The 17,104-nt window shown below is 34.8% G+C and overlaps 1 protein-coding gene across 1 annotated transcript; it reads right to left on the bottom strand.

Moving 5' to 3' along the window:
• Positions 1-260: 260 nt before the first annotated feature.
• LOC133671985 (N-terminal acetyltransferase A complex auxiliary subunit NAA15) lies at positions 261-14,544 on the bottom strand. Its single transcript, XM_062092598.1, has 26 exons — positions 14,275-14,544; positions 13,320-13,398; positions 12,399-12,481; positions 12,141-12,290; positions 10,798-10,913; positions 10,427-10,532; positions 9,024-9,095; positions 8,824-8,939; positions 7,562-7,691; positions 6,842-6,919; positions 6,698-6,751; positions 6,518-6,588; positions 5,780-5,834; positions 5,600-5,695; positions 4,992-5,120; positions 4,824-4,906; positions 4,505-4,735; positions 3,469-3,601; positions 3,278-3,385; positions 3,009-3,140; positions 2,559-2,615; positions 2,292-2,389; positions 2,129-2,187; positions 1,936-2,047; positions 1,690-1,790; positions 261-1,037 (listed from the first exon to the last, which is right to left on the bottom strand). The coding sequence occupies exons 1-26, from the start codon at positions 14,323-14,325 to the stop codon at positions 835-837; spliced, it is 2,703 nt and encodes a 900-aa protein (XP_061948582.1). The 5' UTR covers positions 14,326-14,544; the 3' UTR covers positions 261-834.
• Positions 14,545-17,104: the final 2,560 nt, after the last annotated feature.

Raw genomic sequence — 17,104 nt, 5'->3', positions numbered from 1 at the left:
CCATGACAACCACGATTGCATCACTTCTTTCCTTCCACACAAAAGATACCATAAGATGCCAAAAGGGAACGCCTTGATTTCCCTTCCGCTCGTTTCCTCCTTGAGTAGAGTTTGCTGTCCTGAGAATTTGTTGGTGCTTCGCCAGAAACCATGGCGAAGATCAGTAATTTGGGCATGCATTCTCAACTTAAAGGGTCCGGTTAAACTTTAAAAAAAAAGAAAAAAAAAAGGATGGTAATATCAATTTTGAACGCCCAGTATCAGCCAAATTGATAAAAACTATGGTTATTGATGAATCTTGTAGCAAAATTTTTAACAATATGTAGCATTTACAAATCAAATAACGGTTGACAGAAAGGGTACAGCATGCTCTAGAGATCAGCTCTACGAGAAATTGTTCCATGCTAATCAGATGTAAAACCAGTGCTCTGAAAAAACTTCAGAGTGCTCCCTGACCTAGTGATAAAAATAACCTCAAATGCTGTCAAACCCACAGAGCCACCACCCTTGTCTAATATCTCACCAAGTGGTGAGTTGAATTAAAAGAAATCAACCCTAAAAAAAAAACACAATAGAAGTATGTTATACACATTTGCAAAGAAATGCATCTCAGAATAAGGCGAGGTAGATCCGGTGAAAATCAAAAAAATTGATCTCAAAGCAACAATCGAGGAATGACATGACTAGCACAAAACCTCACAAGAATGCTCCCCGATGAGCAGCAAACTAAAAATCCTCCGGAGTATAATTTCCTGCTGCCACCTGGTGATCTGATCTACCCACTAACACAAACTGCAGTTGCATGTTAGCTGATACGTTCATTTGGCCTCATGTTCAGATGGTAAGATCCTTGAAAGTTTCCAGCTTTCCATTTGATTCAACAAAATCTGCAATTTCACCACCATCAGAATGGTTTGAGCCTCCATTCTCAGGGTTCTTGGCAATCTGACCGTACACTGAATTGGATGCAGCTGAGCTGCACTTGCCTTCAAAGTATGTTGAGCAAGGGAAGTATTGGGCACAACGCAATTTCCACCCTGCAAAGGAACAAATTCAACATCGAGCAGCAAAATAAATTTTAGCATCTATATTGCTATTTGCATGTTTCAAACATCTCCCTGGTTCTAAAGTTTATTACATTCTTAGCAATAAAGTTTCAGGAGGAAAAATCAATCTTGAGCTGGTCTGACAGCCAAAAACAAATGTCACAAAACAGAGAATTTGAAAAGACAGACGTGCATATTTGGATTCCCAAAGATTCAACAGTGCATTTTTCCTTTTAATCAAGGACACAGCTCACAACACGGCAAAAGAAACTGATAAATTAGAAGGGAGCGAGACATGTAGATAGAGAATCTAAGTCGAACAAGTTATCCATGAGAAAAGTAGACAAGCACATAGCAACTTAGCAGACAGAAGGGAGAAGCAAGAAAGATGACCTAGAGACCAAACCTCTCTTGATAGTTAAAATTAAAAAGGAAATGGAAAAAAAGTTTTCATAAAATATTAACACCACCACCAAAGATACACCATGTTTCTAAGACTTTTGTACTGCCAATAAGAAAAACATTAACGAAAATAAAATGAAAAGAATGACTAATTCTGTCACTGTTTGCATGGCTTATAGACTAGATAGTGCGCATATTCACGCATATTCAAATTCTGGCCTGACTGGAAAATTTTACTTACTCAATGCAGCATCTGGGTCATTAAGAACTTCTACTAGGAGCTTGTGGACTGCAATACAGTCTTTGAGTTTCCATTCATTGACTGGTCCAAGTGCTCCATTTCTGTTGGTAAGGGAAAAAAAAAAGGGAAATATAGATACAGATTCAGTTTTGCATCAGCAACAAAGATGTGCAAGTCCAGGTCCGAACAAGAAAGTAGTAAAAACAAATTAATGGAAAGAAAAGAACTCAGATTACTGAGGATTACGTTGGTGCAGGGTTGTTGGTTGAATCTTCAATTAATTTAACAGCCTCTAGTTTCTTGTTAGGTTCCAAAACAGATAGCATTTCAGCCACTGCAGCTCTATGCATTAAAGAATCTGCAGGAACAAAAAAAAGTCAACATGTCAATTCTATAAAGATATAGTTGCACAAATGTGCCACATGAGGTGAAAGATTACCTTCATGTTTTTCAAAGAAAACCATATTTGCTTCAGTGAGAGATTTCTCATGCAATTGACTACAAGAATAAACATAGCAAACCTTAATATGTAATTTAAAACTAATAGAAGGAAGCAGAAAACATTATATTATGAAAAAGAAGAAGGAAAATTGCAAGAGAACCTAATCAATGGACGCTCTGCTTCCAAGACACTCCAAACAAGTTTCTCAGTATCTGTCACGGGAGCAGTCATTGTGCCCACTGTATGGAAGAATCTAACCTGCAGCACATTAAGTTCACAATCAGTACAGATAAAAACAAAGGGCGTCCTCTAACCAGCAGTACATGCATATTACTAACAGGTAATACCAGTATCTGGACACAAAATACAGTATTTCAAAAACACAGTCAAGGTTAATAGGACTATTGCATGATAGAGGGTCCTATACCAAGCAGCGATGGGAATCGGCACTTTCAGCATCCAACCTTAGCAATTGCTTTACAGCCTACAGGGAAGAAAGAAAAAATAAAATAAAACAAACACACCAAATTACCAGTAGTAAATGCAATTGTATAAAAGTGCCATCCAATAGAAAGCATCATTAAATTCATACTGAACCTCACTAAATGACTTAACCAACATAACTATAGGAGTTGAGTTTCACATATAACTTGTTCTCTTCAGAAAGTTAAAAATCACCATAGCTTTAAGTAGTATTATTAACTTGGTTATTTATTATTGATGGATGATTTGCTCTATGCCATTTGGACTCAATAACATCAGTGTTTTCTGCCAATATTACCTCCACAGTCCCGCTTAAGTAGACATTAAGTGGTCAACACAGGAAAATGGAAAGGGTTGAAAATAGTGACCAAGTAAAGTTTCAGAAGAGAAATACCTGAAGGGCGAGTAGAATTTTTTTCTTTCTCATATTTACATTGAAAGAAAGCAAGTGTGTCTCCAAAGAGTCAGGTGAATGTTTCTGAAGCAGCTTCAAGTACTTTGTAGCTTCCAACAATGGATCTTCAACCTGAAAAAAAAATGTCCACATCAAACTGTTATTCATCCAGGATGAATGATGTGTACTTTGTACTTTGAAGCCTAAGAAGCCAAGCATTAAAAAATAAAAACCTATGAGAAAACAAACAACTAGGAAATAGAAGCAACCTGCAATAATTTTTCCCCATTTGGATCTGGATCTACAGGTTTAACATGCCGCTTACCCAACTTAGAAACACCACTGGCACTTGATTCTTCATTTCTCACCTCAGCCTCCTAGAATGGAATATAAGACCATAGAATGAAAATTATAATAACAGAAAGGAGCCCAGACTCACAGAGGCTGATTATTAACATACTTTCTTAGCTCGGGCTTCTGCCTTTTTCTGTTTTTGCCTCAACTTCTTTCTCTGAGAAGGAGGCAGCTTTGACATTTCATCATCTTCTTCAGCTGTTGACTTTGAAGGAGAGTCAAACAAATTTATGTAACATCTGCATTTGAAAACCCATATTCCACACCAGTGAACATAACAACAAAAAATAATAATTCAAAGAGGTTTACAAGTATGAGATGGCATTCAATCAACTAAAGAAAATACAACTGACAGACACACCCACAAGACAAATGCATGAGGCACAGCTCCGGTGAAATAACATGCAATCCACAATGAAAACCATATGAGCATGGTGTTCCAATAATTTAACTGCAAAACCAAGGCCATACTGAAGAATACCCCGCACAAAGGCAGTGAACGGGATTTGATTGTTCCATATTCAGTTAACCTAGCCCATGTTTCCAAACCCCAAAAGCAAGACATGAAGGATATGACTTAAAGAGGCCAACTGACACAATCAAGTTGTCATCGCAACAGTTCTGACCATGGCATCCAGCAGCCTAGGCAAGGTATTCGTGATTGTATTATTTATGTTAGCACTCCAAGTTTTCAAGGAGGGTAAACAATGAACAACCGAATGCAAACACCTTCATTTAATTCTCTAAAGGAACAACTTGGAGAAAAACAAAAGTCAGTAGAAAAGGCATACCTTGTCTAGTTTGATATCCAGTAAAAGCCATACCATCCAAAAGACAAAATTCTAAACCAATACAAATCTAGAGTGACAACTCAATTTGGAGAATTTGATAAATGGTTAATCATTATTCATAACCTACAGTTTATCCTTCCCATAGAACCCTTCCCCCCTCCATAATGCTCAAGGAAACCAACACAAACCATTTCAGACAATGGAAAAAGTCTGTGCAGCACGTGCATAAGAAAAGGAAAGCATGTAAAGCTGCATTCTGACTCAAGCTGAAGCAAGAGGGAAAAAATAAGGACAAGTAGGCTAATTAAAAAATCAGAAATCTCTATCTAGGTTCCAGCAAAAATATTTCACCTGGTAGCTCCAGCTGCTGCTTTGTGGAAATATGCATGTGAATGCAAACGATCTTGAAATTTGAGCATTGCCACATAGGCTCGTAGAGTCATTTTCCTTAAACAATAGGAATGGAAGTCAAATTGATCTTCAGTTATATCTGCATAGTGCTTCTCCACTGCTAAAAACTTCTTCAAAGCCCGCCCAAGATCACCTTGACGGAAGTAACTCTCACCAGATGCAAGTTCATACCTTACCAATTATTATACAACACTCAGAATGGAACCAAAATATCCTACTTATAGAAAAATTTTGTGACAAAAATTAAACATAGACTGACCACATGCACTGCATGTCATGAAGGTTATTGTGCTGATCCCCATCTTTTGTAAACAAAACAGCAGTTTTTTCTGCCAAAGCCACCTTCAAGAAAAGATTTCCATATAAAGCACAGCATGCACAAACAAGCAGAGAAAGCATCATAAACCAACAATAACAGCTTCCACACCTGATCAGCCTGCAGCATACGTTTAACACATTCACTGTTTATATATCGATCTGCAAGATCCATACATCTAGCTTCATCTGCCAAAGTGGCAGCGGCTGGCAAATCACCGGCATGCTTCAGAATGCGGCTCTGTGATTGAGAGATGCCAAAACAGAGTGATGACATCAAAACCCAACAGTTTGTAGTTTCTAAATAAAAAACAGAATTTTATGCATTCATGCCTTTCTCTAAGTGCTATTACACACTAAAGATAGCATCACATGGTGAAAGTCATATCAATCCAATAAAGGAAAAGACGCTTCTAGGTGCTGACCCCACACCCATATAAAAATGAGGGTAAATCACAAACCTCGACTAACACACACAAATGATAAACAACAAAGAGGCAAGCATATGCTACCTGTTCAGGCTATATTGGATGCAAAATTTCAAGACTTACAAGGAAGCAAAGAATATCCAAAATGTTAACTATCAAAGAATTAATAATTCCTTTCCAAATAGGAAACCAAGAGGAGAGCTTTCAAAAATTAAAATATAGAGGTGGCAAAATGAGACTGATCAATGGAACCTTGAACATAAGAGTTTACAGATGGTAGGTGTAAATCAACCTTGACAGAATATAAATCAATCACAGTTGGAGTGTGCCCTATAGCCTCGTCAATTTTACTAAGAGCAACATCATACTGTCCCCGTCTGTCATAATGCTGCAGTAAAGAAAAACTGAATAAATTATTAGAAAGCATCAAAGGGACATAACAATAACAGCAAGTTATTTGATGGTACTCGACCTGAGCCAAGAAAAACAAGGTCCACATAAGTGTTGAAGGAGGCTCTTTTTCTGGCCTGCATATGTGAAAGAAATACAAAAGGATGTTATAAAAGGCAAACAACAAAAACAAAATGAAACTTGCTATAGAAAAATAAGAAAGTAAGGACACTAAATTATCGGTATCAATCGCACATGTTCTTTAATGAGATACAAATCTGTAATTTTGATCACGTTAATAGATAGGTCCATGTTCCCCTAAATGTACCAAAGGTACCAGGCAACAAAACAAGCAAGGGGAAATTCTAAATGTATTTTTCCATTATGGTCTTCACTCATCGTATTAAAATGCAGCAGATTAAGTTAGCACAATGAATTACGAGTCCAAGAGCTGTGATATTATAAAACTTGATTACAGTTTCTTGATGCAGAAAACAGCTTTTGAAAGCCAGAAAAGACAAAAACAAGGCCTGAGCATCAAATTGATGTTAGTGCCTTTATGTCTTCTCAATTTCCATCAATGAAAAAACAAATCAAATTATATTTTTATTTTTTCTTTGAACAACAAATCAAGTTATTATAAACAAAATTGTTCTGAAATTTTATTATAAGCATGTAGAATAGATATAAACAAGAGAGCTAGAAGAAACTGAAAGATATCCTGAGGAAATTCCCATTCCATCCTTTATATTTCAAGTTTGTGCATCAGATTTATTAACAAAACTTGCGTTCTGATACAAAGGTACAAAGCATAAATTACCTCCCAGGGTATCCCCCACTTATCCTAAGTGAATTCTCCAGTTCAAGAATGAGTTTCTCCAGTATGTCTGCCTGCATAAGAGTAACCACAGAAAATTGCTTTTAACCAAACAACAAAATAACAGTGCGAGTAAACAACCTCCAAAAGGTACACAAATAACATAAAAGAAATAAAACTCACCTTTCCAGGGTGATTGTATAGTGGTGAAAGATCTGAGAATAATGAAGGAACTCCCTAAGAACAACAAGAAGATCGTACATGATCCTAGCCAAAAAAAAATAAGAAAAAATCAATAAGAATTGCTTGAACTGCAACTATGAATACCTTCGTCAGGAGGGGCCTAATATAGTTATCTGCAGCTTCATGAAACTTGTCACCTTGTAGAAAATCAAGCGGTATTCTCTGAAATAAAAAAAGAAGAGTGGCAGCCACAATGTAACCCAGCAAAATATATCACATTGCATACATAGGTGTACATATTCAGGGAAAAAAAAAACAATGATGAAAACAACAAAATAAAAAAGACAATGATTATAGAAGATGATGCTAAAAGAGTGTACTATCACCAAGGTCCCACCAACAGCAACCCATGATTAAGAATTTCTCAGATATACCATACAACAGATTGGTTTTCTCTTAGATTTTTGTTTAAGCAGTTCAGTGGTTGGATGAGGTCAGGGTCTTAATTCTCATGGTTTTAATTTGAAGCATGCCACACAAAGCAGAAGAGGTTTGAGAAAATGGGGCAATGCTTTAACAGTTGTAGAGATTAGCATAAACAACATCATTTCAGCTCGCAGGCATTGACCACCTCAGAATACACTCCACGAAATTTTCCTGATAGTAGATAGCCTTTACAGAAATCCACTGGCCCTTAGCTCAAGTAATAAAGGGCAGGGTGGGTTAAGGGGTAGAAACAATGATTCAAACTAGGGAAGAAAGGGGGAGTTTTTTACCATAACAAGCTAGACATAAAATTTCTACTTCAGATAAAAGCAGAGTAGTAAATATCTCCGGACACAAAAACTAAGGACATGCCCCCACCTTAACAGCAGATGACCAAGTGTATTGCTGCCCAAGTGATTTGTACAAGGCATCTAATTGATCAATATCAGAAGAGGAAAGACCATTTTCCGAATACAGCCCAACACATTTTTGTAGGCCTTCACAATACCTGAACAGCAAGAACAGATAGTGACAAGATTAGGTCCCATACTAAAGCTATAAATGCAAAAGCCAAGATTCACAGACAGCAGAGAGAGACTGAGAAACAGGCAACAGGTTTGCATTAATCTAATCATATGGTCACCATTCCAACATGTATAGATTAGATTTTCTACAGCAGCATTCTGTCCATTCAAAATTTTATGTTCATCACAATAACAACTATCAGAAAGACAGGAACAAGGAAAACAAAACCATAGACAATCAACAATTTAAGGATCATATGTCAAATATGCGCAGGATGGGCAGACTCTCCAGAATCAGGTGAGAAATCAAGCAGAATCACAAAGAACACAGTTTGTAGAGCAGCTTGATCAGTTTGTACAAGATGGGTTTTGCAAGAGCAGTTGCAGATGATCAATAGAAAGAAAGATGGTGTCTTAAAAGAAATGCATATTAAAGAAAATAGTGAGTTCTGGTGAAGCTACAGCAATGTGGAAAAGAAATGGAAATGTTGTCTACAACAATGACAAACAAACTAAATAGAAAGACAAGCAAAATTTAGTTATTTGCCTCTAGATAAAGGTGTCCTGAGGTTAATTTCAAAGCTAAATGGCCAAAATAAACAAGTAGACAACATTAAATAGTACCTTATTTTTTTGGCAATTTCTCCTAATTTGTAATAAAAAACTGTTCAAATAAAAGGCCATCTTGAATCACAAAAACGAAAAATCTGGTTAATCACAGATGCAAAGATTGCATACAATGACACAACAGAGCTATAGTTACTTATGTTTGCAATAACTCAATCAATAATGATGTTGACAATATGAAGGCACCTGATTAATGGATAAAACATCAAAAACAGATTTCTATCCTCATCCACTCTGGTGGATATAAGAATATTGACAATTTCTCAAATAATGAAACACTCTTGATTCGTTATTAAAATGAAGGCTATCAATGTCGAATCACCAAATTTGTTTTAGAACAAAATGATAAATGCAATAGACACCAGTGGCTGAGTTCATAGATGGAATCACAAAACCACGAACTGCTATGTTTACTAGCAATCCTGCCATTTTCTATTAGATTATATTCTCTTAACTTTCTTCTCAGAAATGTAAAGCATATTAAGTCACCTGTAGTTGTCAGGATTAATGGAAAGTAATGCCCTGTACACTTCAGCACCTTCTTCAAGATGGCCAAGCTTCACTAATAGAGAAACCTCTTGTTCTTTAAGAGTCAGTTTATCAACCTGAAGATCAACTTTCTCTAAGTACATATTTAAGTGAGACTCAAGAAGACGCAGTTACCCTAACAACAAATGGTGTACACTTACAATTTTCGACTCTTTCTTATGCAACTCCTCCAGAGCTCTCTCAAGAGAACCGCATTCCTCTAATAAAGAGATCTGGAAGGACAATCAAAAACCGTTATACAGCCATCAAAACTGCTGAGAGATCTACCAATATTACTATTCAGAAAGGAAGTTCTAAACAAATTTCTAGAAGATCACATGAAACAATAGCCCATGCAGTCACTTCTAGCAAAAAAGAAGGCATCAGAAGAGAAAACAAATCTAAACCACTACGCCATCCGAGATGAATAGCAATAGGTCATGAAGCTTGCATGAGTATCTATTTAAGGAATAGCAGTTCAGGTAACATGAGATGCATAATCTCTAAACAACAAGAATTTCATGTTTCAATCTGTAAAGAATTAAAGCAAGTTGCAAACATGCAGGCTTTTTCCAAACCAAACCCCAATTTCCATCAAAGAAATTTCTTGCAATGTTTTCCCTTCAAGTACAGACACAACCTCAACAACTTGCTCTGTAATCTTTTAAAAGTCAAAAGCATACTAGGAAAGTTGATTTCTGCATCCATTTCAAACTTGAAATCATCAACACCCCACCCCCAAAATATCATGTGAAATGAAACCTTTTTAAAGTCAATTGTGTTCAAGTTACTGTTTTCCTAAATGTAAACTAGGGAGGAAACAATAAAGAAAAGACGACAACAGTTCAAAACACTCGCATATTAGATCTAGCAATGGTTATGTTCTATCACCACAAGCACATTATAGCAGCTCCAAAAGACTTGGAGAAAGAAAAGCACATTCTCATTTAGAAAACTTCACAAAAATGCAAATGCAGAAAATAGAGCATTCAAAGATTATGAACGTAGGAATCCACAAGAGCTCCTCAAAACCCTAACTTGAGTGATAGAAATTAACTTCAACTCAATGATTTGGCTCAAATATTCAAGTTTATATCATAAATGGTTGGTTTTACTTCCGCTAACTTCTTCGGCATTACAAGCAACTGAATTTAAGAAGGAAAGGCCACAAGGCTTCATGGACAGCAATTAAGGAAGTATAGGCATGCATTGCATTTTATGTGAAAAAGCATAAAGAAAAAAAATATATATTAATAATTAGCCACAATCAGTCTTACACTTGATTGAGAAACAATAGATGTTAAATTTCAGCTTCAAAGTAAAGCTTCCAACAGATACTGATTTAGTTGCACTGGTCTGATAAATCTTGAAGCACAACAACCCAAAGTCCAAAGTCATTGTAAATACTATTCAAGCCAACATAAACTAGTAACTGTGTTATTGCATATTCAGTTTTGCATATACAAGGGAGAGGATACACATGGAAAGAAGCAAAACATCAAGGAGTTAGCAACTGAAAAGATCTAAAAGACAGAATAGATGCGTATGAAGTCAATAGTGTTACCTTATACAAAAGCATTTCCCCATGCTCACATCGTTCATTATCTGGAGGATAATCATCTTCCAGTGTCCCTTCATATGCTTCAAGAATTTCAACTGCTTTTGAACCACTGGTAAAGAACAAAATAAAACACAAGGGGAAGAATTAAATTAGAAAGGCAGATCATACAAGATTACTTTAACTTACTACTTTCAAATCAGGGAGAGGAAGGGCCAAGCAGAAATTCAAAGACAATTTGATGTGATTTAAAAATTGGACTGTGAAAATTTTATTTGTAATATTCCACATTCATAAAGATCCCTAATAATCTCTTATAATGAAAAAACAATATTTGAGTTCAAAACAAACTTCGAGTGTCACGATCAAGTCCATACTTTGAGTTCAAATGATGGGCAACAGCAAAGCCAATCCAGTTCATGCGATGATTTGGTTTCAGGGATAGAAGTTGTTGTCTTGTCTCAACGAAACCTGTCAGGTCCCGCATTTGAGCCTGCAACATGAAAGGAAGGTCTCAACTCTTTATCAAACAGCTTTTACATTAGCAAACAATCAACAGCATGTTGAAAAGAGCAAGGAAAGGGCATGACTTATAAGCTAAGCATACAGGACTGAACTGTGGCAAAACCATGACAGCTGGTTAGCTCCTGAGAACTCCTTATCAGGATATTTGGTTGGTAGGAGTACCTACATCTGCTTTTTTGGATAAAAAAGTGTTGTGAAACATGTTGTTCTATGTGAAGGTATAGAGACAGCAGAATGGGCCGTCTTTTACCATTCCTACACCTGTGCTCCTTAAATCATCCTCTCAACATGCTACACATTCGTGCACATTGAGCAGTCTTTTGATAGTGATAAACTTTTGATGCATGAGCTGAACTTTGAGTTTCTCTTGGATCCTCTTTAAACTTTATCAATGTTTTGCTTTTTATAACCATATTTTAATTTTAATTCTCCTTTATTTCACTCGCCAGCTTAAGAAGTTCTATCTACTTCCGGGACCTTGGATAGTGCACTCTTGCTCTTCCAAGAAAAATAGCACATTACAAGGAAAAACAATTTGCTAAAACATTCCCTAGTTCTTTCTAGACTTGGTTGTGATGGTAAGTGAAAGAACTTATGACCACAAAGAACTCATGTCCACCATATTAAACAATTAAAGTCCCATCGACCACCTACATGTATTTTTCCACTTGTGAGCTACAGAGGTGCAACTATCACTTATAGTGGCATGAGACCAAAAGATTAATTATCTTGTCTTTTACAAATTATAGAAAACAAGTTGCATGGGTAAAACAAGTTACGGTTTTCTGTGGCATACTATCACGTCATGAGGGTAGAACAGTTTTCCAAAGACTTGAAATAGGCTGTAAGTAAATTAATAAGCACAAGAACACCATCTCGAACTCAGAAAATCAACTTCAGTAACAAGACATGGTTTATTAAACACCAGCAGCCATTATAAGAAATGAAAGCATGGCAACATTTGGATATCATAACCAAACCAGGGAACAAAAGAAGTGTGTACGAAGGGAAACACCACATCTATAGAACCACTAGAATTATTGCTTATCGGCAACGGGAGTCCATCATTATAATAGAGGCAGTAAAATCTGAGCAAGTATCAATAGCTCTTGATTATACAGTCCCAAAAATTCTAGTCAAGGAAAACTACATAGAAAAAAGTTGTCTAGAAGGGATGAACAAGGCCAAGTTATACCTGCAAGAGTGACAAGTCCCTCAGTATTTCAATATTGTCTGGATCTATTCTCAATGCATTTCGATAGCATTTGATGGCCTCCCTATACTCTCGGTCAGAACGGTAAAGAAGGCCATAAACATGCCAGCAAACATGACTTTTAAGGTCATTCTGCATTAAAGAAACAAATAAAAACACAAAATTGCATTACAAAGATGAGATGAAAAAAGGAAAGAAATGTAAATTTAAATGTTATACTAATAGGGAGAGCATATCAACCTTTAGGCCAAGTCGAACAAGATCATATGCTTCAGATTTTCGATCCATGCAATTTAATGTCAAACCCTTCATTGATAAAGTTTCTGAAAACCATGAGATACAAAATTCAAAAAAAAAAGTTAGAATGAAAGAATGCACTGAAATCTGATAAGTGATTAAAAAGTCAAAGGAGTAGAAAAATCAAAAGGGAAAATTTTCTGATGGAATAAAAATTGTGTGCGTCATTAAAAGAGATAAACAACCATATTTTCAGTTCCTATATAGGCAATACCTACATCTTTACCATTTCAATATCCTTTTTTTCAATTATGATGTCTTATATTATGAATTCGAAGGTGAACAGGTCCCAAATGTGTCTTGAAGCATTTCATAATGAGAGGTTTAACAGCAACCCAACCATAAACAGTACAATCTAATAAAAAAAATTATAACCAAATTTTTGCTGGTTGCAAAGCCAGCAGATCCCACGTTTGTGGTCAGGACAAAAAAAAAGGATTTATTCTTAGAAACTACATGATGAAATGAATCTTTACTGAGATTCCTAGGAACCAGAAACCTAAAGGTAGGATCCTAATAGCCTCTATTGCACTTGTTTCTCTTAACAATTAGTCTGAATTTCAGAACCCTAGAATCTCATCTTTGTTGTTCCAGCCATTTTAACTCAAAAAAATGCCCCTAAGCAGCCAGCACTGGACTTCCAACACGACTACAGCTAAGGAATTCATTCATCATGCAAATTAAATAAAAAATCTTTGCACCTATAAAAAAAATCTATTTTGACCCACAACATCTTCAGCATTTTTTCTCCAACAGTGATCATCACATTCTTTTTCAAACTCATGAGATTCATTCATCAAAGGTATGCTAGAGAAATCTGACCTTCAAAACCATAACTTTTTTAACATTACAAGAGAACAATACCTCCATGGTCTGGAAACTTCTTCAAGATAGCATCTGCTGCCTTCAGTCCCTTCTTGTACTGTTTACTTTCATATGATTTCTGCACCAATTGAAAGAAATGCATTACTTTTTCAAATAAATGAATCCATCACATGGACCTCATGGTAATTATATAGATAATTTTGTTCATCTAAATAATCTAGCTATAATAAGAAGTCAATGAAGGCCATTGCAATTTACTGCACCTTGACTCCACAGATGCACAGTTGTGGTTCAGCCAAAAGCTTAATATAGTCAGAGAAACAGACAAGACACCTTATAGGCAAATATATACCACATGGTGAAAAGAAAATTGTTGAATTTTAGCCTCGAATAAATAACACTTTCTCACAAAACAGATTTAGAAGGCGAGCACCATCAAAATAACAGTACCAACAAAGTTTAATCTTCAACTCAGAATATGAATTGCCATCGAGTTTATAGTTTCAATTTATTGAAGTGTTGCATCAACACTTAATGGGTGTGTTACATCCGCATGCAGTCACTTCTTTCATGGATAGAAAAAAATAGCATTAACAAACTGAAGCACAGCAGGAATTTTTTTTTTAAAAAAAAAAAATCAACATTTCAACCATTGACATACGGAACAAGCCATCAATAATCATGAAACAAGAAAATTGAAATATTCCCACTCACAACAAATACCCTAACTTGAAATTCAACTTCAAGTGGCACAAATTGGTTAAACGGCACTGTTTCCGAATTTACTTATAAAACACAAAAAAAGCCCTAAACTCCTCTATCTCCCTGATTCCAAAATAATCCATAAGCAGTCGACAGTAAGAAACAAATGCATCATTATTGTAATTCGATTATGATCGTACAGTTATTATTTGTCGAACTGAAAGGACAAAGTAAACTTATAGATACACAAACGGATACAGTAAGAGAAAGAGATAGAGAATCGGTGGCATACGACGATGAGCTTGAAGAGGTTAGCCTCTTTGGGAGGCAGAGAAGCTCCCATTTTTTTTGTCAATGATTGAGGAAAAGGTAGGGTTTTACAGAAAGAAGAAGATAGAGTTAAGAGAGAGATTGGTGATTAGGGTTTGGTGTCGTTTTGTTAATGTTTTTTTCTTATTATTATTGAAGTAGAGAGAGCTGCGAAGTGGAGATGGGGAGGAGAGAGATGAGAGGTGGCGTTTATCTGGTGCAATGCAAGGGAATATGGGCAAATGCAACCCTACTGTCAGAAAGAAACTTAGAATTAAAAAATGAGTCGTTCCTGATTTTACCACTAGTAAAAGGGAAGGGAAAGGACTCGATTACTGTGTAGAAATGAGGGGTTTTTTTTTTTTTTTTGGTAATCTAACTATTAACATTGATCGATCACGATTGATTTGCCATGAAATTGAATTTAGTGTGTTTGGATGTGAATTCGATCCCAGATAGGTTTCACAATAATTATTAAACCTGGTTTGGAATTGACCCAACCAAGATATCTGGTTCCGAGTTTTATAGGTCAATCTGGATCAACTCGGGTCAACCCGGAAAAATAAAAAAAATTAATATTTTATATGAAAAAATTGAAAAAAAAATCTATGTAAATATAAGCTATACATATTATAAATAATGAAGTTTAAAAGAATATTTTAAAAAGTTTTTTATCCCACATTAAAAAAACATAACTTTTTTCTTAGGAACATAAAGTATATATACCAATGGATTTCAAATTTCACATTGAAAAAACATAATTTTTTTCTTATGAATATAGAGTATATATACTAATGAATTTTAAATCCCACATTAAAAAAAAATAGCTTTTTCTAGGGAACATAGAGTATATATTTTTTTTTCTTGTGAACATAAAGTATATATACTAATGGGTTTCAAATCCCACATTAAAAAGATATTATGTTATCCTTTTAAGTTGAAATATTTAAACCAAAAGGTTTTTTTATCTCATATTGAAACAACATAATTTTTTTTCTTGGGAACATAGAGTATATATACTAATAGGTTTCAAATCCCACATTTAAAAAAAAATTCAGGTCTCGCCCCGGTCGTCCGGGTCATGGGTTGACCTGTCAAGTCGATCGGGTTTGACCGGGTCGTTTCACTGGCCGGTCTTTTGACAAACCCGGACCAGGTTAACCTGTCGAGCCGGTCCGGGTTTAATAACTATGGGTTGCCCGAGCCTTTATTGGGTAGAGTTTTTTTTTGTAATTTAAAAAAATAATGTTAAATCTTTGTAAGATTGTTTTAAAATAATTCTTCAAGAATATTTCACATTATAAGATAATAACTCTTATTTTTTAATCAATTAATTTAAAGTGTGTGTGTGTTGAGTAGTTAAGTATAATTGTTTCATGGGGAGAATTAGGGATTGAGATTTGAGAAATTCTTACTTGAATTGTTTAATTTATATTGAAATCATGTTAATAAACACGATTAAATGTTGAGACAAGTTAGAATTAAAGCAATTAAGAAAAATAATTGCCCTTGTTTTGTAGTATTGGTGTCGACTTAGAGGTATCAAGGAGAGGAAGAGATATTTTATTCAAATTAGTTATTTATAAGATATGTAAGATTGTGGTAATCATTTCAGTTATGAATTCATATAAAATTTAAAGGAAAAACAATAAGATATTAAATCTATGATATCTTTTATTCAAAATATATGTGTCTAATAGTCAATATAAAATGTGACAGATCTTAAGACACGTGAAGTTCAGGATCAGCATGCCAACACATGTAGGATTTCTCTTTGACTTATTTTCATTAATAAGAAATGAGAAAAAGAAATAAGTTGGGTATGTTCTATGGAAAGCGAGAATCTGTGTGTGTGTGTGTGTGTGTGAATTATTATTATTTTCATTCATGTTAGGAAAGAAAGGGATATCAAGAAAACTTATAAAAAGACTTAATTAGCATTCCCAAAAACTTTTGGGGCTAATGATGTTAATAGAATTTTATTGACATCGACACTTAACCTTGTATAAAGAAAGGAAGATATGTTGAGCAAGAACTTGATTGCCTACCGAAACTTGAAAGCTAATGATATCAACATGGATTATGTTGATGTCGACATTTCTTGGTGTTTGTGTTTTCTTTGGATCATGGAAGTTAATGATATAAACAAGGTTATGTTGATATCGATGTTAATAAAAACTTTGTTAGCCTACCAAAACTTGGAGGCTAATGATATCAACATGGATTATGTTGATATCAACATTATTTGGTGCTTGTGTTTTCTTCCAAATCATGGAAGTTAATGATATCAACAAGGTTATGTTGATATCGGTATTAATAAGAATATGACTAGTCTACCAGAACTTGGAGGCTAATGACATCAATATGGATTATATTGATTTCAACATTACATGATGTTATGTTTTCTTTTTGGATTATAGAAGCTAAAAATATCAATAAGGTTATGTTGATATTAGTATTTTCAACTTTATATTTTTGAGAAATTAAATGTATGTTTGGGAGATTCAACTAAAGGAGATAAAATAATGAAATGAAAAGGTAAGACATTGTATTTTAATTACTAAGATTAAGAATTATCATTTAAGATGTAATTTAAATTTATATGTTTAATTTATAGGTATATCCCAATCATGATAAGAATATAAATTTTTAGTTGAAGATATGTCCATTTTGTTATAGATAGCTAGACATTAGTTAATGTAAATTTTGATGTAACTATTAACTAAAGTTTCTATGTTAAACTTTTGGAATGCTATGTAATGAATTAGATCTCTTGAACTTAATTTGGTAATTATTCTATATCTTGTGGTTAG

Source organism: Populus nigra, chromosome 1, assembly GCF_951802175.1.
Source record: "Populus nigra chromosome 1, ddPopNigr1.1, whole genome shotgun sequence".
In the NCBI taxonomy this organism is placed as follows: Eukaryota; Viridiplantae; Streptophyta; class Magnoliopsida; order Malpighiales; family Salicaceae; genus Populus; species Populus nigra.
This window is presented reverse-complemented; position numbering and strand designations above follow the sequence as displayed.

Excerpts from the sequence above, each read along its gene's own strand:
- LOC133671985 (XM_062092598.1), bottom strand. The coding sequence starts at position 14,325 with ATGGGAGCTTCTCTGCCTCCCAAAGAGGCTAACCTCTTCAAGCTCATC. Across the intron at positions 5,835-6,517 it reads AGTGGGGGATACCCTGGGAG|GCCAGAAAAAGAGCCTCCTT; the intron begins GTAATTTATGCT and ends TCACATATGCAG. Across the intron at positions 2,390-2,558 it reads CCGATTCCCATCGCTGCTTG|GTTAGATTCTTCCATACAGT; the intron begins GTATAGGACCCT and ends AATGTGCTGCAG.